The sequence below is a fragment of the Gopherus evgoodei genome, chromosome 1, assembly GCF_007399415.2.
Source record: "Gopherus evgoodei ecotype Sinaloan lineage chromosome 1, rGopEvg1_v1.p, whole genome shotgun sequence".
NCBI classification, from domain to species: Eukaryota; Metazoa; Chordata; order Testudines; family Testudinidae; genus Gopherus; species Gopherus evgoodei.
This window is the reverse complement of record NC_044322.1, coordinates 255,706,003-255,730,054: the sequence shown is the minus strand read 5'-3', so window position 1 is coordinate 255,730,054 and position 24,052 is coordinate 255,706,003. Positions and strand designations below refer to the sequence as shown.

General features: G+C 46.1%; 1 protein-coding gene across 5 annotated transcripts in view; it reads right to left on the bottom strand.

Moving 5' to 3' along the window:
* Positions 1 to 24,052, bottom strand: part of BICD1 (BICD cargo adaptor 1) — a 297,869-nt gene that overhangs the window by 60,020 nt on the left and 213,797 nt on the right. For all 5 annotated transcript variants that reach the window (XM_030543575.1, XM_030543550.1, XM_030543562.1 and 2 more), the window contains exons 5-6: positions 16,748 to 17,842; positions 2,576 to 2,727 (exon numbers count right to left, since the gene is read on the bottom strand). In XM_030543575.1, coding sequence (XP_030399435.1) covers positions 2,576 to 2,727; positions 16,748 to 17,842 — 1,247 coding nt within the window. The remainder of the gene's footprint in view (positions 1 to 2,575; positions 2,728 to 16,747; positions 17,843 to 24,052) is intronic.

Sequence of the window (24,052 nt, the reverse complement as noted above, 5' to 3'; positions counted from 1 at the left end):
AAATATTTAGTATATCTGGCACATAAATACTTTGCAATGCTGGTTACAAAAGTGCCATGCAAATGCCTGCTCTCACTTTCTGGTGACACTGTAAATAAGAAGAGGGCAGCATTATCTCCTGTAAATGTAAACAAACTTGTTTGTTTTAGTGATTGGCTGAACAAGAAATAGGACTGAGTAGACTTGTAGGCTCTAAAGTTTTACATTGTTTTGTTTTGAGTGCACCTATGTAACAAAAAAAATCTACATCTGTAAATTGCACTTTCACAACAAAGCGATTGCACTACAGTACTTGTATGAGGTGAATTGAAAAATACTATTTTGTTTATCATTTTTACAGTGCAAATATTTGTAATAAAAAATAATACACACTTTGGTTTCAGTTACAACACAAAATACAATATATATGAAAATGTAGAAAAACATACAAAATATTAATAAATTTCAATTGGTATTCTATTACTTAGTGCAATTGAGACTGAGATTAATTTTTTAAATTACGATTTTTTTTTTAGTTAATTGCATTAGTTAACTGCGGGTAATCGACAGCCATATTTTGTATACTTATTTAACACCATTATAAATGCTGGAGGCAAAGTGGGGTTTGGAGTGGAGGCTGACAGTGACAGTTCATGACCCCTCATGTAATAACCCCGTGACCCCCTGAGGGGTCCTGACCTCCAGTTTGTGAAGCCCTGAATTAGTGCATGATAGGGCACTACATGAAGCAGGAGCCTGCAGTAAATGTGGTGTCAGATTAGAAGGGGAAAATAGGGTGATTTAATCCCATAAAGTGCTGAATCTCTCTCTTTCTTTGGTTATTTGAGGGAATTCAGCACATATTGCTGCAGGCATTGGATCTTTTGAAAATAATTATTTGCAAGTCACCTTTAAGAAACCAGCTAAAACTGAAAGTTCCCTTTAGTTAAAAAAAAAAACAAAAAACATAAGATGTGATTAATTATGATCCTGATGGGAAGATCTGAAAAATTCACTGCAGAAGGTGTGTAACATTTTTAATCCTATGAATGAGAAGATAAATGAAATACCAACAGCTGCAGAAAATAATAATTTACAGTGCAATGAGAAATTGCAGTCACCTGATAATTATCAGTGCTGGGTTATAGCAGAGCCATACTGATAGGGAATTATAGATTTTTTTTCCAATGTGAAGGTTTTTACATGGCAGAATCACTGTGTTATCTTTTCGGAGTGTGAACAAAAAGCACATAAATCTAATGTTTATTTTCCACTTCAAAAAACAGAGTATAAATCCAAATATAAAGGGCTCTAATATAGTTATTTTTAACACTTTACCCAAGGCTGTACTGGCATTGCCACTTAAAAGCATTGTTTTCAGAGGCATGCAGCTTGGTGCCATTTGGAAGCTTGAAACTTTTGCAGAGTCTGCATTACAAACTTCGTTCTCCTTGATTCAACAAAGGCCATGTCTACACTTACAGTTTGGCAGCGCTGGTAGTTACAGCTGTGTTTGTACAGCTGTGTAGGGCCAGCGCTGCAGTGTGGCCACACTGACAGCTACCAGCGCTGCAGTGTGGCCACATTTGCAGCACTTGCAGCGCTGTTGGGAGTGGTGCATTGTGGGCAGCTATCCCAGCATTCAAGTGGCTGCAACGTGCTTTTCAAAAGAGGGGGGTGGGGTGGAATGTGACTGGGAGCGTGGAGGAGACAGACAGAATGGATTTTTGGAGTTGACACTGTTCTCAGCTCCCTGCCTTGCAAGTTCTAAGGACTGGAAGCTACACAGTGCCTACCTTCAATCATTTTAAAAGTTCTAACTCCCTTCCCCCACTCCTCTCTCATTCACTAAATGCAAATTATGTACTGCTAAATACCCGTCAGACCAGATAAGCAACTGCTCAACATGAACTTCCCCCTCCCCCTCTGCCGTGTGAGCGTGCTGTTGCTCTCTTCAAGCAAACAGCTGTGAACATTCCAAAGTAATTCCCCTGCCTGCCTCCGCTTGCTCAGCAAACAGGAGCTGTGTTTGTTTTTTAAATAAGCAGTTTGGCTGAACTCCAAGCTCTCCCTTTCTTCCGGTTTGTTGTGGACAGGAATTCTGGGATACCTCCTTATACCCCGGAGGTCAATAAAAGCGCTGGTGGGCATCCACACTTGCTGACCAGCGCTGGAATCCCTACACCCGAGGCTCGACCGGGTGTACAGCCAGCGCTGCAACCAGGGAGTTGCAGCGCTGGCCGTGCTTTGCAAGTGTGGCCACATCCTAAGTTGCAGCGCAGTAACCCCCTCACCAGTGCTGCAACTCTCTAGTGTAGCCATGGCCAAAGCTTTGGTATTGCAGAAAGCTCAAAAGCTTGTCCCTTCCACCAACAGTAAAAGATATTGCATCACCAACCTTGAGGAAAGTAGCTTTTGTATCCACATACTAGCGCATCAAGAGCATGAGAGGAAATGCATGTAGGTGATAATGTTCTCTCCTTCACATCATAGGCTTGCCTTTCAGCTATTAGGTGATAATGTTCTCTCCCTCACATCATAGGCTTGCCTTTCAGCTATTGAGCAGGAGAGAAAGCTATGAGGCAGTTTCCCTTACCTGGTTGCAAACATTGCTCTCAAGGATGAGAAGGTTGCTGCATCTTCTTTCAAAGCCTTTAATTCATTTCGCAGTTTGGTCATGGTTTCGGTCACCATTGATTTTTCATTCTCATATTTATTCTTCAGATTGGCCAGTGCCACTTCAGCTGTCTGAAAAAGAGAGTGATATATGTTTCTGAAAAGGGAATTTGCTAACAGCTAAGAGGCCAGGTTATGATTTCATTTCTGGCTTCCACCTTCATTCACAAGTTAATGCACCATGAAACCAGTGATATACCTGAGATACATTGATGATACTTTCATCCTCTGGACAGACGACCTAAACTCCCTCACAGATTTCCACCACAATTTCAACAACCACCAAACTCTCTCTAGAACATTCCCACACCAGCATCAACCTCCTGGACACCACAATCACCTTCAACAATGGAACTCTACAGACAACTATATGTAAGAAATCCATGGATCACCACAGTTACTTTCGTAGATCCAGTAACCACCCCAAATACACCATGAAATCTGTTGGCCGGTGGTGTTTGTCATGTTGTTGGGATGGAGGGGAAAGGAAGTTCACTATGGAGGCTTCAGTTGCAACTCCATAGTTATAGGTGAGTTCTATTTTGCACGTAAACCAGAATTCAATCTTTGTTTTGTACATGAAGTACAGTGTATCCTCCCCAAACTTACAGCATTTACTGAGTATAACATGAATTTTCTAAGAATTTACAAGTGAATTCATTAATTAATTTGAGAGTAAAGACTAATTAAAATTTGATCCTTTAGGAAATGTAGTATCTCCATCAGTTTTTTCTTTGTCTCAAATGATTTTAAGAAAGGAATAATGCAGTCACTTCAAGTTTTCCAGATAGTTAAAATTAACTGACATTTGTGTATAGGCCATTGTGATAGACCCAGGCCAGTTGGGTACAGCAGAAGGCAGATATACTGGCCATTGGATTAACAGTTTTCTGTTCCCTGACTGACCAGAGCAGGGGTGGCTCCAGGCTAATGAGAACATCTGACTCTAACCTGCAAAGAGTGAAGTAAGGCCATTAAGCTAATGTCACCACCTGACTCTAATTAAGGCCCCACTGATACTATAAAAAGGGCTCATTCCAGTCAGGCAGAAGACAGCCAGGGAGCCAGAGGAGAGGAAGTGTGGCTGAAAGGCTGGTTAATGAAGACACCCTCAAACCATCAGTAAGGGAGCCCTAAGGTAAGGGTGAAGAAGGGAGAAGCAGGAGAGCTGTGGGGAAATGGCCCAGGGAAAATGTAGCAACTCTGGCAGTGAAAGGTTGACTGCCAACAGCTGCTACCATTAGAGTCCTTGGGCCGGAACCCAGAGTAGAGGGTGGGCCTGGGTTCCCCCCAACCCACCGCTACAGGAACATCTCCTGGGAGGGGAAGTCAGGCCCCTGTCAGGACAGGAGGCTAAACTGTTCTGAAATAAGCCCCCAGGGACAACAGAGACTGTGGGAGTTCTCTCACCAACCTCCTTGCTGACCTATGATGAAAAGGGCTCAGTAAACTGTAACCGTGGCCCTAGAGAGAGAAGGGCTACGTGGAGGGTCACAGTGCGCCACTGAGGCTAGCATAAATCGCCTAGAAGTGCAGGACCCACGGGGACAAGGTCAGAGCTCGGCCACAGCCATATTTGAAGAAATCAAGTTGTAATTACATTATTAATGACTGACTGTTGTATCTACTTGTTTGGCGGTAGTGGTTCAGTGGTATGAGAGAGATAGGACACGTGTCAAGAGTTCTCATCTGCAGATTACTTAGCCCAATAGTCACTGTCGTTTAAAGATGCCATGGGTGCCTTACGGAGGTGTTTTTAGTGACTCCATAGTTAAGGCTGAGTTCTGTTTTGTACTTAAAAGCAGGAATCCAGACTTCTTTGCTTTGTGTGAACAATACTGCATATCCTCCCCAAATTTAGCACACTTCTTGTTTGAGTATAGAATGTATCTTATAAGAGTTTACAAGTACAGCTGCTGATTTGTTTAGGAATCAAACTGACGTAAAGTAATTTAGTATCTGGTGCTAGACTTTGCCTTTCCCCACCCCCAATGATCTCAATAACGGAATAACACATTTCCCATTCACCATAACTTCCCAAAGAGTTAGCACTCAGAGAAAATGTGTGCATTGACTGCATTTTAATAATTTATTTTTGGATTAATGGTAATTTTTCCTATTCTTGATAACTGAAAGTCTCAATACAGCATTGTACTACTGAGAACTCTACAAAGAAAAGCCCTTTTTCAAAATGTCTGCTATCTTCCACAGTTCTCAATAGGACAGGAACTATGACACTCACCCGTTGGTGGCCATTTTGAGGAAGGTCTCTCTCTCTCTCTTTCCCTCATTGTTCACAATGATACTGAGTATCTCTATTTCCACACAGCACGGGGGACTAATCATCGTCCCATAGGGAATCTGGGGCCTTAATCTCATTGAGAACAATGGGAGATGATTGCCATTTTGAGAGGGACAATATAAACATTCCTCTAGAACCTTACTAGTTGATAATGTGGATTTCAAGGAAACATCTATCTGGTAAATCATGGCTGTGTTAATTTCCTCTGAGCTGGTACAAGAATATTTTAGAGAACAGTTACCGCCCATTCCTGAACTGTCTCCCACTGCCACTCTCCATCTAGGATACACACTGTCAGACTTAAAATACAGTCTGTACTCCTCTGCTACAGCTGACGTGATTTCTCAAGGATCTTTTTCTTTGGTGCGACAGTGCTAAAAATTGTACAACAGATATATGGATATGGCCTTCTGTATGTCATATCCTGTTTTGATATTGCTGCCTACAGTGCTGCAACATTCCACCCCAGAACAACTGTGTTTCTTTGCTGGTTGAAGCGATTCCAACATTTAGTTTGTCTTTCAGTTTAAATTTGTAAACAGTTTTAGGACCGTACAGGGTAAAAAGAAATTTATAAATGTAAATTATTATAACTACTCCTGAATTCCCATCCAAAAATGAGAGTCAATGCACCAAAACCTTCAGGTCTTTCTCTTCTCAATACATTGTAGTCTAAAAGAGTAGGTATATAACAAAATTAAAAACTGAAAATCCTCCAGTGAGGTCCCCAGTGAGCTTCCTCTGCTCCACACAAGCTTTTACATGTAAAATTATGTAGTCTCAGGCAACTCTTCTCAAAGTCATCTTCAAACATAAGCGAGTACAAGCGCGCCAAAGGCAAAGCAAACAAAATCAAGAAAAATACAACTAGGCAAGATAACAGAAAACAAATTCCTCTATCAAACCTGCAGATATACCTAAATGGCTTCCAAAGGAATAGGGCAGAGCATCTGTACATGCATATGTTTGCATTGCCTGTCTCAACTCTTCACCAGTCTATCAATATTATAGAAGGACCCTTTTTCTGTTCCAAATTCAATCTCTCAAAAGTTGTGGCCTTAAAACTATAGCCCACATGCAAACCTTGCTTTGTTTGCTCTTTTTCAGTTTAGATATTTCAAGTTTCAAGACAACTTTACACATTTAGAAATGTCTTGCCACTTGCTTTGTGGTAACAGTGTGTGAAGCAAAACAAATGAGTGATACTTGTTACTGAAAAAAATGAAAAATGCTAAAATGGTAAGTACTTCATTTTTTACACATAAAAAAGAAAAACAGTGGGCCTGCTATTTTAGTTATGGAAAATACATAGCACTTTGAGGAGTACTTAGTATCATGATCTACATTTGCATTCAAAGTACAAAATCTCCATTTTACTATACCTGCCTAACTCCAGGCTTTGGCTCAGGCTTTGGGGGATATTTTAGGCCCTCAAATAATTCCTGCAATGTCTCAGGACTTGAGGAGGCACCCCAGTTGTCAAAGATAGAAGCATCATGGCTGCAGCCAGCACATATGTAAAATGGATACTGAATAAACTAGAGGGGACTAGAGAGTCCTACTGTTCACCATATTTGCCTGAAGTAGGGGATTTTATTTAATGTATGTATTTATTTTTAATTAATTTAAAGGAAATTCTCAGGCTGTTGAATTTCCCCATTGTAGGCAGGTTTATTTTATTTTCTACATGTTATTTGAAACCAAAAATCAGAACCATTATTGATGTGAGCCATATGGTTAGTATAATTACTTTACTATTGCTTTAGATTTTTAAGATTCTATGTTTTGCTCCCAAACTAGTGTTGATACAGCAAGTGAAGCGCTGAATAAATGTATACATAAAAAAAAAGAAGAACGTGAACTAACAAAAGGTATGTTCATCATCATAACCTTGATCAAACTGCTTGATCCCATTTTCACCACCCTTTTTCTGTTTTTTGTCTGGATATTTTAGGTTGCAGGTCTTTGAGGTAGACACTGTCCTCCTCTAAGTTAGTATATTTTTTTAGCATAATGGGACTCTAATCCTGTTTGGCGCTTTTGAGGGCTACTGTAATATGAGCAAAGAGGACTGTAAATTCCTTGATTGTTTTCCTTCAGTCAGATAAGCATAATTCAACTTAAGAGGCAGTACTGTACATTTTTTTTCCAGGAACTACTGGTTATAATGCCAACTTAGCAGAAAATGTTAGTGAAACACTTCATTGTACTGTTTCTTTTAGCAACATGATGCAGTTTTCTTTTTCAGAATGAAGTTACAGTGCTACTTGGTGGCCACTAGATAGCACCCATGTTTCCTAGGTTTACTGTGTAATGTCATTACCTAAGCAATATCCAAACCATAATCCTGCATTTTGTTTCTGAGGAGCCTTTCCTTGAGTTGAATGATGGTAAGAAGAGAGTAATATGCTCTTCTTAAATAGGTATGTTTTCCTAAAAACACTAACTTTTTGACATTAATTTAATGCCTCTTTTTTAGTATTATGCCCACTGTTCCTGACCAGAAGATGTTATCAAAAAAGCAAAATTATTCATTGCTGTGACTGTTTACTTGTAAAATTGCATACTTGTATTGAAGTTCCCATGAAGCATGCTGTATTTCGAAACATCAACAAGCTGTAAGTCATTTACTCCTTTTGTTTCATTGTGTTTCTTTACAAAAAATCAAAGAAAAATTAATCACAATAATAATAATAATAATAATAATAAAAAAAAAACCAATAGGCATTTTTTAAAACAGTGATGCCATTTCTAAAAAGGATTTTAGACATTATTTAGAATACCAAGGCCAATGTAGCAAGAATCAAAGAGGCCAGGGATGGGATGGGTCTCGACTGCTTTCTTGGACACAAAGGCCATGTCTACATCTAAAATTTTGCAGCGCTGGTTGTTACAGCTGTATTAGTACAGCTGTATAGGGCCAGCGCTGCAGAGTGGCCACACTTACAGCAACCAGCGCTGCAAGTGGTGTTAGATGTGGCCACACTGCAGCGCTGTTGGGCGGCTTCAAGGGGGGTTCCGGGAACGCGAGAGCAAACCGGGAAAGGAGACCAGCTTCGCCGCGGTTTGCTCTCGCGTTCCCCGAACCACCCTGCAAACCGCAGGGAAGGAGACCTGCTTGCTCGGGGTTCCGGGAACGAGAGAGCAAACCGGGAAAGGAGACCAGCTTCGCCGCGGTTTGCTCTCGCGTTCCCGGAGCCACCCTGCAAACCGCAGGGAAGGAGACCTGCTTGCTCGGGGTTCCGGGAGCGAGAGAGCAAACCGGGAAAGGAGACCAGCTTCGCCGCGGTTTGCTCTCGCGTTCCCGGAGCCACCCTGCAAACCGCAGGGAAGGAGACCTGCTTGCTCGGGGTTCCGGGAAGGAGAGAGCAAACCGGGAAAGGAGACCAGCTTCGCCGCGGTTTGCTCTCGCGTTCCCGGAGCCACCCTGCAAACCGCAGGGAAGGAGACCTGCTTGCTCGGGGTTCCGGGAAGGATAGAGCAAACCGGGAAAGGAGACCAGCTTCGCCGCGGTTTGCTCTCGCATTCCCGGAGCCACCCTGCAAACCGCAGGGAAGGAGACCTGCTTGCTCGGGGTTCCGGGAACGAGAGAGCAAACCGGGAAAGGAGACCAGCTTCGCCGCGGTTTGCTCTCGCGTTCCCCGTACCACCCTGCAAACCGCAGGGAAGGAGACCTGCTTGCTCGGGGTTCCGGGAACGAGAGAGCAAACCGGGAAAGGAGACCAACTTCGCCGTGGTTTGCTCTCGCGTTCCTGGAGCCACCCTGCAAACCGCAGGGAAGGAGACCTGCTTGCTCGGGGTTCCGGGAAGGAGAGAGCAAACCGGGAAAGGAGACCAGCTTCGCCGCGGTTTGCTCTCGCGTTCCCGGAGCCACCCTGCAAACCGCAGGGAAGAAGACCTGCTTGCTCGGGGTTCCGGGAACAAGAGAGCAAACCGGGAAAGGAGACCAGCTTCGCCGCGGTTTGCTCTCGCGTTCCCCGAACCCCCCTGCAAACAGCAGGGAAGGAGACCTGCTTGCTCGGGGTTCCGGGAACGAGAGAGCAAACCGGGAAAGGAGACCAGCTTGATTACCAGAGGCTTTCTCCTTCCACGGAGGTCAAGAAAAGCGCTGGTAAGTGTCTACATTGGATTACCAGCGCTGGATCACCAGCGCTGGATCCTCTACACCCGAGACAAAATGGGAGTACGGCCAGCGCTGCAAACAGGGAGTTGCAGCGCTGGTGGTGCCCTGCAGATGTGTACACCTTCAAAGTTGCAGCGCTGTAACTCCCTCACCAGCGCTGCAACTTTCTGATGTAGACAAGCCCAAAGGGTGAGAATATGTGCTGACCTTTCTAAAAGCACAGCACAGTATTTGCAATCCAGAAGGAGGTGGGCCTATGGTGGCTTTGTGCCATTGTCTCCTTCCAATCCCAGGCAGCCCTGTGACCCCTGGCATAACCTAGACAGTCCTAGGAGACTGTCTGAGGGTGTGTCTTGAGTGTCAGCCCTAACTTGACTCCCATCCACACACAAATCTCTAGCTTAAGTGGTACTTTAAGCTTGAGCTAGGAGATAGCTGGCCCATTAGTGGGGTGGGTTGAAGCTTGAGCTAATAATGCAGTGAAGATGCAACAGCTCAAGTTATAACTCATCATCAGCTAATCTAATCACTCCAAGCTGCTAATCAAATGACTCCATGTAACTCTGCTGTCTGTTGCCTTGCAGTGTGGTTGTTCTCAGCTACACTAGCTCCAGTGCAGTAGAGAGAACATATTAACTTGAGCTAACTGTTTTACTTAAGACAGGCCCTAAGTTACCATAGCCTTCCTAGGCTGCTATATTGTCTGCAGGGCTGCCTGGAATCTTGTCAGCTCTGAGCACTGCAGTCCCAGCAGCTCCCCAACCACACACCTCCAAGTCCTCTGAGCGCAGCCTCAGGACTCTCTTCTGGGGTTCTGTGCTGGAGAATCCTCCCCTGGCTGGGTCTGAGGCTTTCACAGCCCCTGCACTCTGCCCTTTTACCTAGATCAAATGGCCCAGGAGTAGGCAACGTGTGGCACGTGTGCTGAAGGTGGCATGTGAGCTGATTTTCAGTGGCACTCACGCTGCCCGGGTCCTGGCCACCAGTCCGAGGGGCTCTGAATTTTAATTTAATTTATTTTTAAACGAAGCTTCTTAAACATTTTAAAAACCTTATTTACTTTACATATAACAATAGTTTAGTTATATATTATACACTTATAGAAAGAGACCTGCTAAAAATGTTAAAATGTGTTACTGGCACGCGAAACCTTAAATTAGAGTGAATAAATGAAGACTTGGCACACCACTTCTGAAAGGTTGCTGACCCCTGGCCTAGAGCAAGGGTGTATCTTAGTTACACCACATCTACATCAACAATATACCTGTATTAGGATAGGGTTACTCGTGCTCAGATACTATACTGATAAGGGCCTCATAAGGACCTATATTAATAGTTAGATCAGGGGTCGGCAACCTTTCAGAAGCGGTGTGCCGAGTCTTCATTTATTCACTCTAATTTAAGGTTTTGCATGCCGGTCATACATTTTAATGTTTTTTACAAGGTCTCTCTCTATAAGTCTATATATTATATAACTAAACTAGTGTTGTATTGTAAAATAAACAAGGTGTTCAAAATGTTTAAGAAGCTTCATTTAAAATGAAATTTAAATGTTGATCTTACGCCGCCGGCTCACTCAGCCTGCTGCTGGTCTGGGGTTCTGTTTACCTAGGCCGGCAGTGGGCTGAGCGAGGCCTGCGGCTGGGACCCCAGCTGGCAAGGGTCTGGCAGCCAGAACCCCAGACCGACAGTGGGCTATGCAGGGCCGGCGGCCGGAACCCCAGACCGGTAGTGGACTGAGTGGCTCAGCCCACTGCCGCTCAGGGGTTCCATCTGCCGGCTCCTGCTGGCCGGGATCCGGCTGCCAGATTCACTCAGCCCGCTGCCAGTCAGGGGTCCCGGCCCTCCCCACATACAGTGGGTACCTACCTTCTCCCTGGTTCTGGCCATTCTCTTACTCTCTCTGCCGTGAGCTGAGGATGGGAGTGCACTGAGCACAGGGCTGGGGGTGAAGGGTCTGGCCAGGAGCTAGAATGAGGGAGGGGGCTCAGAGTTGGGGCAGGAGCTTCGGGGGTGGGGCACTTACCTGCGCAGCTCCCATTTGATGCAAGGGGTGCTGGTGGGAATGTGGGTTGTGTGTGTGCAGGAGCTCCCGTTTGATGCTCCGGGTAGGGGTGGGGATGTGGCAGGTGCATGGGATGTGTGGGGGCTGGATGTGGAGGGGTACAAGAGTCAGGGCAGAGGGCTGGAGTCAGGGCTGAGGGCTGGGGATGTGGGGGAATACAAGAGTCAGGGCAGTGGGGGGCTGGGTATGTGTGGGGGTACCAGAGTCAGGGCTAGGGTTGTGGGGCGGGGGATGAAGGAGTCAAGCAGAGGGCTGGGTGTGTATGAGGGAGGTACAGGGCTCAGGGCAGGAGCCTGGGTGGTGGGCAGGGGTGCAGGGCTCAGCGCAGAGGGTGGTGTGAGTGAAGGGGGGTCGGGGCTCAGGGCAGAGGGCTGGGTGACTGCTCCCCTAAGAACTCCCAACCCCCTGCTCCTTGTCCCCTGACTACCCCCTCCTGGGACCCTCTGCCCCAACTTTCCCCCAGGACCCCACCTCCTATCTAAGCCTCCCTGTTCCTTGTCCCCTGACTGGACCCTACCCCCTACCTGTCCCCTGACTGCCCCGACCCTTATCCACACCCCCGCCCCGAGCCAGATCTCCAGGACTCCCATGCCCCATCCAACCACTCCCCGCCCCCTGACAGGACCCCTAGAACTCTCGACCCATCCAATCCTCACTCCTGCTCCCTGCCTGTCCCAACCTCTCTCCACACCCCTGCCTCCTGACAGGACCCCCAGAACTCCTGACTCATACAAGCCCCCCCAGCTACTTGTCCCCTGACCACCCCCTCCAGAGACTCTCCACCCTAACTGCCCCCCCCAGGACCCTTCTTGCTCCCGGTCCACTGACTGCCCTGACCCCTATTCACCCCCTGCCCCCTGACAGACCCCGGGACTCCCATGTCCCATTCAACCCCCCCCTGCTCCCTGACTGCCCCCTCCAGAGACCTCCTGCCCCTAAGCACTTCCACATCCAACTCACCCTTCTCCCTGTCCCCTGACTGCCCCCACCCCTTATCCAACCCCTCCCAGCCCTGAACCCCTTACCATGAGGCTCCAAGCAGAGCCAGATACGCTGCCTCATGGGAGCACACAGCCCCGCCCCTCACAGCACTGCACGCACGGCAGTAGAGCTCCGGTTGAGCAAGGAGCGTCTTTCCCTCCCTGCGGAGCCAATCACTGCCCCGCGGGAGCATGTAGGGTGGCAAGGCTCCAGGGGAGGGGGGAGCGTTTCTGCCTCCCGGCAGAGCCAAACACTGCACTGTGGGAGTGCACAGCCCCGAACCTCAGAGCGCTACGCGCATGACTCCAGGGGAGGGGGGAAGGCGAGGTAGGCGGCAGCTTGCTGTGCTCGGCCCGGCGCTCCGGCCCAGGAGCGCGGACCCTGCGGCCTGCCACATTGGGAGAGTGGGGCCATTTGCCTACCCTGTGCACACAGCGGAGGGAGAGGAGCAGAGGGCAGAGGAGAGCAGGCCGGGCTGGGCAGGATTTTTAATGGCATGCTGGAGTCCTGGCAGGCTCCAGTGTGCCATTAAAAATTGGCTTGTGTGCTGTCTTTGGCACCTGTGCCATAGGTTGCCAACCCCTGAGTTAGATTATTGTTGGTGAAGCATGACATGGAAATAAAGCTGATTGGCTTTCAAATATTAGGATGAGTTTGCAAAGTTAGCAATTAAGAGACATCTTTTTACTTGCAAATTGAGCACAATTGACTGGAGTCATTGAGAAACAGACACAGAATCCCACTGTGCTTTTTCACACAATAACTTTTCAGGGCAGAGTTGCAACACCTTCATTTCACATACATAAGATCCATGAGTTCTCTTTCTTTAGTTAAGTGTGTATCTTAATATACATGTAAAAAAACCGATATGGCATAAAATTCACTGGATGTACAATACAGCCAAGTTAACTTTGCTGTTGGAATCTTTAGTGTTGTATTTCCTGACCTCTGGGTGATTTTACATTTTCAGCCTATCATCATTTATATTACAGCAGTGACCTAATCAGGATTGGGACTCATTGTCCTGTTCTCTGAACTAACACAGATGATGGAAAAGCTCTCAAGAGTTTACAATCTATGGCCGTGATCCTGCAAACACTTGAACACATGCTTGAGGATAAGTAGTTCTATGGATGTCAGTGGAACTACACCTGCTTAAAGTTAAGTACATTGTAGGCCTCGGACTTGGTTCACCCCCACGCTAACCTCGCCTTGACCAGCCTTGTGTAAGCCTGGGACTTAGCTCATCCCCATACTAAACTAGCCTTGATTAGCCTTGGGTGAAACTCAGGGATTTCACCACTAAAATTAAAAAAATGCTCCGCTGCTGCTAAGACACTCCCACCTCAGGAATGCCCCTAACAAGAGTTCTAATACCAAGGGTTGTAAAGTAGAGACACCCAGGCACTGGGTAGTTTAGGGAGGATACAGAAAACCCCTAACAAATAGGGAAATAGATAAGATAAGCTCTGACCAGCGAATTTATACTGACAATCTGCACAAACAAAGGAGGTCATAAATAAGGTACAATTTGGGCATGAAAGATAAAATGTAAAGAGCAGGGAGAAGAAAACATAGGTGCCAGTGCATGACTGGTTAAATGTTGTTACCTAGGGGTGTTGAATAATGTAATAGGTTTAGTAAATTTGAAGGATGGAGCTAGTTTTACCTATATAATATAAATGAAAAACAATGCTCTTTAGGAACCATCTCCAGCCTGCAGTTCAACATCAAACTGCTAGAACTCTGACCCCCTTGCATGACTGTGATGTGCAGAGGCAGCACCAGCATCCCCAGATGAGTGGATCCTGACTGGCCATTAGATGAAATTTGTATATATTTTTGGAGTGGTGAGCATAATAGCTTTGCTTGGCAGATGTATTTTGTGTGTGTTGCTAATAAATAGATGTTTAGAGCATAGCTGTGTGAGGCTCTTTCACTGGGAAAACGTTACGCAGACCTGTATAGCCCAGAGCCCCATGGGAAAGGGGGGGGGTACTTAAATTGACCAGGTTTACCCTGAGCTCCATGGGTAAAGGTATGTGCTTTACAACCCGAGCCCTCTATAAGGAAAGGGTGGGGGTACCAAAATTAACTAGTTTATGCCTTGAGCCCTTGGCAGGGTATAGGCAGGGTGCCCTAGATTTTTGCAGAGAACAACGTGCATAATAGTTTGTAAGACTGGTGCCTAAAGTTACAAAGGCAAAGCGTTGGCGATAGGGGTATAACACAAATAAATGAACATGGTGATGATTGACATTTTACATTTAACATACAATGCACCTTATTCTTGTCTTACTATACAATATCAAGAATAGACCTGGTCACAAACTGAAAAGAAAATTTGAGACAAATTTTAAAATCTTTATTTCATTTTTGAAACTTTTTTAATCTCCTTTTTATCATTTTCAAAATAACAATTAAAGTGGTGTTTTTGATCAGCTTTTTCCCAAAGTGATACATATTTCTTAAAAAAATCCAGTATTTCTTATTTTAGAAATGACAGACAAAAAATTTCAATGGCAATAAAATGGCATTTCTGAAAAACAAATATTGGAAAAATTCCAGCCCACTCAAAATCAAGAGTAACTGCATTTAAGTCAATAGAGTTTTACTGATGAAAAACCAATATAGAAAGGAAAACCAGACCCATTATATCTGGCCAGGTGACTGCAGTGACAAACTAGTATCCAAATTGGATAAGAGATTTGCATACCCAGGAGAGTTGTGTGATCCACTCATTTGTATCAAATGATCAGACATTGTTCAATAATCAGAAGGGTCTACAATTTTGCTGATCATTTTGCTTTGCAGAAATAAATGTTTTCCCCTACCTAGAGTGCGTGGGTTATTGCTGCCATTTAACTACTGTTGACTATAAAGGGATCAATCACTGAATTTGTTTAGCAGAGAGCACCCACCGTTGTTAGGATAGCACAAAGATATTGTAGTCCAATGGTTACAGCTGGGGAATGGGAGTCAGGAGGCCTGGATTCTAATCCTGACCCACTTCATGTCTTTGGTGGAATCACTTAGCCTTTCTATGCCTCAGTATCCCCACCTGTAAAATGGGGTAATGATACACACATTTGTAAAGTGTTTTGAGATCTTTGGCTGTGTAACTGCAATGAATGTTTTTTTAATTCCCAAGCACCCTGGAGTTGCGTACTGCCTCAAGGCAACGGCATATCATGTTACCATTTGGAAGACCCAGGTTTGGTTGTGGCCTTCAAAACCTGATTTCTTCTCAAATCAGGAGACCCACTAGGGAGCCATGTTAGGGCTCGGCTCTAGCTGTGCCTTTCTTACTGCCCTTCTCCTTCTCCTGTAGGCTGAACCAGAGGTGAAAGTAACCTGGTACAGATCGGTATGCCATGCCAGACTGGCCTGGCTTACCCAGGCTGGCGATTTAAAGGACCCATGGCTCCCTGCAACAGCCAGAGCCCAGAGCCCTTTAAATCACCTCCTGAGCCCCACTGCCAAAGCTCTGGGATAGTGGTAGCAGGGCTCAGGTGGTCCTGTAAGGGGCCAGGTCTCCCTGCAGCAGCCGGAGCCCCTGGCCCTTTAAATCCCCACAGTAGCCCTGCTGCTGCTACCCTAGTGCTCTGGCAGCTGGGCTCACGTGGTGATTTAAAGGGCCTGGGGCTCCTGCTGCTGCAGGGAGACCCAGGCCTTTTAAAGCACCACCTGAACCTTGCTGCCACTACCCCGGGGTAGCGGCAGCAGGGCTCCTGTGGGGATGTAAAGGGCCTGGGACTGCCCACCGCTGGAGCCCCAGGCCTTTTAAAGTGCCACCTAAGCCCAGCTGCCGGAGCACTGGTAGCTCCGGGCATAGGCACTGACTCTGTGGGTGCTCTGGGGCTGGAGCCCCACAGGAAAAAATTGGTGGATGCAGCTCCCCTCCCCCCCGGCTCACCTCCACCTCTGGCTCCTCCCCTGAGCACTCCTTCGCTTCTCCCGCTCGCTCTCAGTGCTTGCCACTGCAAAACTGCTGTTTTGTGGCAGAAAGCGCTGGGAGGGAGGGAGGAACAGGGGGAATGTGGCACAATCGGGGAAGAGGCGGGGCCAGGGCGGGGTTATGGGGAAAGGGTCCAATAGGCGCAGGGATCGGGGAAGTTGGGGTGGGGACTTTGAGAAGGGATTGGAATGGGGGCAGGGCTGGAGTTGGGGCAGGGCCAGGGTCCAAGGGAGGGGGTCGAGCACCACTGGCGCCAGGAAAAGTTGGCACCTATGGCTCTGGGGATGATTTAAAGGCACCCTCCTCTTCTGGTTTAGGCTATGCCTCTTCCAATTGAGGCCACACCCCTGTTGAGGACTCTGGCATACCAGTAAGTCCTTTAACTTACTTTCACCCCGGGCTGATCCATGTAATGACATTGAGGTCTCAAACTCTGCAGCAAGTCACTCACTCTGACTCCTTTAGGTCAAGGTTGGGTGCTGTAAAAAGACTATGCAGAAAGATTGCAGGGAGTTAAACAAGAAAACCCTCAGCTTCATTGTGACTGACTGGAAAGATGGTCAGCTGAGTTTTCAATGTCTACCACAATATCTGCTGAAAGGCACATAAATCAGCTATGAAAATACTGATCACCACAAACTGACAGCATTGCTACTCACTTACCTGTTTGTTGGCTTTCAACACTGCCCTCAGGGTTGCTATCTGCTCCCGTTTTGTACTCAGCAGGGACTTCAGTTTCAGTATCTCTTCCATTAAGGCCTCCTTGTCCTTATCAATCATGGGCACCAGTTCACGTGCTGCTGCACGCTGGCGTGACAGCTGCAGTGACCGATCTACAGCCTTCTGCAGGTGCTTGATTTGGTCCCGTATTATTGCATTTAGGTTGTAGATATTCATTGGCTCTTTGCGTATGTCACTGGTGTCAGAGACTGGAGAGGAAGGAGGGGCCGTGATGACAGGAGAAATCGTAGGTGTCTTAGTTGGACTTTGTTCTTTGCCAGCCTCTGTGCTCTCTTTCGAAACTTGCTCAGTTGGGGTCCTGGCTTCTACCGGGGATGCCGTTCCTCTTCTGGTAAGCCGTGGAGACAGGAGCCCCCTAGGATCATCAGGTCCCTTCAGGCTCCCACTACGAGTGACTCTACTTTGCCTATAATAGTCCAACATGACCCTGTTGGGAGTTTCATTATTACACAAACATACATGGTGATAGAGCTGAGCCAGCTCCTCACTAAATGTCACCAGCTCATCCTGGGCTGTGTTGAGGGTATTATGGTTTTCATTCGCTATGCTCGTCATCCTTTGCAACTCTTTTTCTATGTGAACCATTTTCTCGTAACTTTCCTTCGTTGATCTTTCCAGGTTCGTCACCTGCTCATCATACCTCTGGATCCTGCTTTCATACTTCGCCTTTTCTTCGGTGTATGTTTCCACACATTTATTGTATTTCTCCTTTAAGGCCTTTATCTCAGCTTTAAGGTCAATCACTTCTGTCACGGCCACTTTGTATTTACATTCTAGGATCTCCAGGCCATTGATGTCTACTTCATAATCATGCGTTTCCTCGCTGGAGTCTCGGCCCTTCTCACAGTCTAGCTCTGCTTTCAGCTCCTTGTTGCTCTGCAATCCCCTCATGGCGTTGACGTGCTCTGTGAGCCTGTGGACCCGCTCGTGTTGCTCAGTCAGGGCTCCCTTTGTGTGTTCTAGCTGCGTTTGGGACTCCTGAAGGTTGGCAAGGAGAATAGCTTTTTCTCTCTCCACCTGGAATGATATAATAAAGAATATTAACATTTGAGAAGGGAATTAAACTAAGAGAGCTAGATCCATAGGCCACGAAACATATGCCGTAGCCCGACTTTTTGGCCAGGCCAAACCTCAGTGGTGCTGCAACCACATGTGCCAGGTCACAATACCACTTGCTCAAATTTGTCCTGGACTCCTCTCTGTCATGACGGAGAGGCTTTTGGGACAAACATGAGTGGGACAAACCTCTGCACCAGGTTGCAGCGTGATTTGCTCAAATTTGGAGGGGGTAGGTGGACGGGGTCACAGGCCAAGAGGGTCAGGTTGATGGTGGGGTGCCAGAGAGGGGAAGAGAAGGGTCAGGAGGGTCCCCCCCCACACACACACTTTAAATGGTGCTCTGCAGCCCCTGTATAGGCCAGTTCTCAATCTTCATGTGCTGGTCACCAAACATTGCCAATAGCATTTCCACCCCCCAACTATGTAACCTAGTTGAGATTTCAAAACACTTGAGGAAATTTAGACACACCAGTGTCATAACCTAGTCCCAGATTTGGACCTTAGCGTCCAAAATATGGGGGTTAGCATGAAAATCTCCAAGCTTAGTTACTAGCTTGGACCTGGTAAAGGTGCCACCACCCAAAAAATTAGAGTGTTTTGGGGCACTCTGGTCCCCCCAAAAACCTTCCCTGGGGACCCCAAGACCCAAATCCCTTGAGTCTCACAACAAAGGGAAATAAACCTTTTCCCTTCCCCCCTCCAGGTGTTCCTGGAGAGATACACAGAAGCAAGCTCCGTGAATCTAAACAGAGGGATTCCACCCTCTCTATTTTCAGTCCTGGAAACAGAAGTACTTCCCTCTTCACCCAGAGGGTATGGGTCAGGCTAGTAAATCTAACACACACAGATTTCCCCCTGACTTTTTCCTCCCACCAATTCCCTGGTGAGCACAGACTCAATTCTCTGGAGTTCCCCACTAAAGAAAAACTCCAACAGGTCTTAAAAGAAAGCTTTATATAAAAAGAAAGAAAAAATACATTAAAAATGGTCTCTCTGTATTAAGGTGACAAATACAGGGTCAATTGCTTAAAAGAAATATGAATAAACAGCCTTATTAAAAAAGAATACAATTCAAAACATTCCAGCAACTATACCATGTAAATACAAAAGAAAAAAACAATAACCCTTATTGTTTTATGATCTCTGTACTCACAACTTGGAAACAGAAGATTAGAAAGCAGGAAACAGAAATCCTCTCATAGCCGAGAGAGAGACAGGCAGAAGACCAAAGAACAAAGGACTCAGACACAAACTTCCCTCCACCCAGATATGAAAAAGTCTTGTTTCCTGATTGGTCCTCTGGTCAGGTGTTTCAGGTTACTTCTTTCCAGGTGAAAGAGACATTAACCCTTAGCTATCTGTTTATGACAACCAGCCATTAATTTTAAAATTGAATTGTAGGTACACATATAAATCTCCTAGAGTGTCTGAAAATCTCAACTCCCACTCCCATTTGCAGTAGTCTAATGACAAGTGGTCATTATTTCTTATTATTAGTGCTTATTTCATCAAGGGCTACCCACTTTCCTAGCAATTCTGCTTATGTATCTAAATTGACAGTGACTGGTTTCTCATTAAATATCAGATTTATCTCAAAATATGTTCTCTGAATTTTAAACAACCACCACACATTATTCAGCCTACTTCATGATATAATGCATCATAATGATACATATACATTTCTCCCCTAAGCGTACAAATTAATGTAGCAGTTTCTGTGAAAAACTCTGCCATTCTTTCACCATCATTATTTATTTATTTATTTATTTGGATTTTTACCAACAATTATGAAAAGCACCCTATCAGTGCTCTTGGGTATCCCTGACAATCTTTAAAGAATACATTAAACAGATGCATAAATTCCCCCAGCTCAAATGAAGTAATGCAGCAACAACATAAATAGAAATAGAAATTACAGCACACACATAATCCCCAGTGCACTCTACCACTATGTACCCCCACTTGGCACTCATCTCCTCAAAGACATGGGAGAAAATATGATCCTTGCAGCACACCCTGGGGACTAAAACTGGCTCTGTTACAAACCTGGAGGTGGACACAGATGCTGTCAATCAAAAGGCAGTAATCTGTACGTGTGCTATAAAGTTTTGGTGCCACATCATCTCCTGCCTGGGAGAAGGAAAGAAGGAGCTGAGCTGCCATTGGCTCTGAGTTATATTAATTCTGTCCTAGCTTTCCACAGAGAAATCTGGAGGTTAAAAAGGAGATGGTGCGATGGAGAATGGCCATACCCCAATGGTTTAATACAGAACGTCTCAAAGCAAGGGAACCAGGTTAATTGTTAGTAGTTTGGTCTCTTCAGATGCAGATTGTCATACATAAAAAAACCCAGAATATTTAAAGTTTCCCGTGTGTCTTTGTCCAGATCAGAACTGGTGATGCAATGGAAGATAAAAGACTGTGGGTCTATCCCTGCTCCCCATGGTTTCAAGGGTGTTTTTGACAGTAATTTCAATATGTGCAGGATTAGAGTGTGGGTTGTGAGCAGGTTAGATTTAATTGTGAATGACTGTGTGCTCTTTGGTAGCCACTGTTGCGTCTTCCCAGCTCTCTGTTTATATATTTGGAGAAAAATGTCAATTCCATCTTCGTTTTATGGGAAACAGAATTACTAATTCAGAGAAATCAGAGCTTCCTGTTTCTAAAAGCCTTTTAAAAAGCATTTTCCCCAATAGGTATCTCCCCAACCAATATCTGGGAAAGTCAAATTAGTCTCTGCAAAATTTATATGGGGGAAAAAAAAGGCTTTTGAAGACTTTATAAAAAGAATATTAATACCATTAATGTTCATTCAGTGTTCTAAAGTGAAGTTCAGACTCTACCATCCCATAGCTAGGAATTCTGCATTTCCCAATTTAAAGGGCTAAGTGCATGATGGATGGTTTATATGTCTGCTTTTAAAACCTAGCCTCTATTTTTGCACCTGTAGCCAGCAGCAGACACAAAATTGTAGGTGTAAAAATAGAAGCCATTTTAAAGCCTCTTTAAAACTCTCAATTCTTTTGTGTGCAGATGGAAGAGAGATGATGGCTCTTTCTCTAACCCACTGAGTACTTAAGCAGAAAAATTGGGACCAAATTGTATTACCGTTTTCCTCATATCTGTGTTACAGCACAAACAGCACATCCACTTCCTCAGACATACAGAACTGCATTTCTGTCTGAGGGTATGGCTACATTTGGAATTTCAGAGCGCTGCCGCGGCAGCGCTTTGAAGTGTGAGTGTAGTCGGAGCGGCAGCGCTCCCAGCACTGCATGTAAACCACATCCTTTATGGGTGTAGCGTGCAGCGCTGGGAGCCGCGCTCCCAGCATTGCTGCCCTGATTACACTGACGCTTTACAGCGCTGTATCTTGCAGCGCTCAGGGGTTTTTTTTTCACACCCCTGAGCGCGAAAGTTGCAGCGCTGTAAAGTGTGAGTGTAGCCATGGCCAGAGTTTGGTCCCCACTGGAATCTAAAGCTACTGAAGAGGTTAGTCTAATTCCATGGCTGTAGCAGGGACTTCTTCAGTTCAGTCTTGGGCTCTGCCACTGCCTCAGTTTCCTCCGTTAATCAGACTTCACATTGCAAGTGTTTTCGCTCCCTTTTATGACCATCTGGTTTATTAAAAAAACAACAGTTCACAATAACACAGATCTTCCAACCAGCCTTCTTAGCTGGCTCACACCCTCCTAGTCCAATGCCTGCTGAGACTTTCTTCCTAGCAGCGTGGGCGGCGGGTGGAGGTGGTGTGTGTTACTCAGCTTCCTGGGTTCATCAGTAATCTTTCTGGAGTCCAGGAAGATTACTGATGAACCCAGGAAGCTGAATAGCAGATACCACCTCCTCAGCCACCCCGGAACCTGCATGGAGCATAATCAGGGGCAGCTCCAGGCCCCAGCATGCCAAGCGCGTGCTTGGGGTGGCATGCCACAGGGGGTGCTCTGCCTGTCACCGGGAGGGCGGCAGGCGGCTCCGGTGGACCAGCGGACCGCAGGACCAGCAGAACCTCTGCAGGCACGCTTGCAGGAGGTCCACTGGAGCCACCTGCCGCCCTCCCGGCGACCGGCAGAGCGCCCCCCACGGCATGCCGCCCTGCTTGGGACGGCGAAATGTCTAGAGCCGCCCCTGAGCATAATAAAGCAAAACCTTTGCCTGCCAAACCCCACAATCGGGGGTCTGGAAGCCTCAGCAGTGGACTATTATACCTGCCACCCATGCCTAGCAGGCTTCTGCTTCCTGCAAGTCTCTCTCTCCTCAGCCTAGTTTTCACTGACTCTCCACTCTTTAATGGAGTACTGGTGTAGCTCAGTGGGCTAGCTTACCTCTATGATATTTTCTGCTTTGCATTGTATTCTGCTTTATTATATTCAGCAGTAATGCAAGGAGCCTACAGGCTTGTATCCTGTAAGACATTGGTTTCAGCAGTTAGCATGAGACTTGCGGCCTACAAACTTTGGCATAGATAAACTTAGGTAACCCATAAGTTTTGGGGAACTGGAAGTAGAATGTAAGGGGGGAATTTTGTCCATAATGACATCAGCCAACCATAGCAACATGAACTAACACCAGCTTCTGGAATGTTTTGGACGGAACATCCAACTGCAAGACTGCCATGGCAACGAATTGACGTATATGATAATGGGGTGAAATCATAAATATATTAACCTATAGAAAAAGGATATGGTAAAGGGAGGAAATATAAATAAGGAAGAGGGGAGAAACCCCTACTGAATATCCATTAGACATGGTAATGTCAGCAGAACATATTATAAAAGTGGGAGAGAGAGAGATGTAGCCCTTGGGAGGGGCCAGAATGATGGCCATTGGTGAAGATGAGGAAGGTAACAGTGATGAGGAAGATAATAGCTAACATTTCAGGCTGTTCTGCAAGGGATGGTGTAAGTATGGATGTTCAGATGTACTTTTGTATTATCTCTATCTTCCTTACTGAGTTAGAGCGTGTGTGACTTTGCTAAATGTATTAATAGATTATGTATTTGTAAATATAGAAGAGTTACTATAGCATGAGTGTTACACCTGTGCACATTGGGGTTCCCAACTGTATAATAATTTTAGTAATACTGGACCTGATCTTGGGACAAGAACCTGTCTACCCTGAAAGTGATAACTGGGAGTTTTTATTCATAATCTATAGATCAGGCTATACTGACTTCCCAGGTCTGCTGTCCCTGGAATCTCTCTCCTGATTGAACTGAGGCTGCCATCATGTCTCCTAGCAGGCCTGATTCTTAGTTGCATGCTCCTCACCACATGACCTATTCATTCCATTCATCTGGCAAGGTGGGCTACACCCTGGCACAGATGAGGCTGAATATCAATCATCTTGAAGTGCCAGCTCTTCCTGTGATAATAACCATATACTGAAAAGATAAACGGATATTGTCACAAGAAGAGCTAGCCCTTAAAGGTAAGTAGTGCTACAGCATGAACATTAGGAGAAGTCCTTTAATTTGGCAGCTAATAGTGGATTCTATTGATACAGAAATAAAGATGGCTGCATGGGGCTCTGTAGGGAGGCGGTGTGGTTCCCTGGTGGAGCCAGAGCACTCCAAGCCTGCCCCTCAGAGGGTCAGAGGCCAGACAGGAAGTATAAGAGTTTAATCCCAGAGCTCACTCAAGAGGCAGCCGCTCAAGAGACTGGACCCCTCTGGCTAGGGTGACCAGATGTCCTGATTTTATAGGGACAGTTCTGATTTGTGGGTCTCTTTCTTATATAGGCTCCTATCACCCCCCACCCCTGTCCTGATTTTTCACATTTACTGTCTGGTCACCCTACCTCTGGCCAAGCTCCCGCCAGGGAGACTTCAGCAACCAGCGGTGGACCTGGAAACTGACCTGACACTCGACGCGGACCAGCATGTGGGAGAGTCACTGAGCCTACCCCTCACCAGCTACCCCAAGGATCCAATGGTGATTGACCCCCCTGAGGACACCACCTTGACCCAGGTACCTCCAGAGGGGGAGCTGGGAAGTAGCCCAGGGGCAGCCGACCCTCATCTGGCTGCAGCACAGCCGGAACCCATGTCAGTGTGTTGCGCCCAGGATCCCCACTGACAGCAGTGGGCCTTTGGTCGCTGCTAGGGCCCCAGGCTGGGACGCAGAGGAGTGGGAGGACCTGCCACCCACTCCCACTCTCCCAGGCCG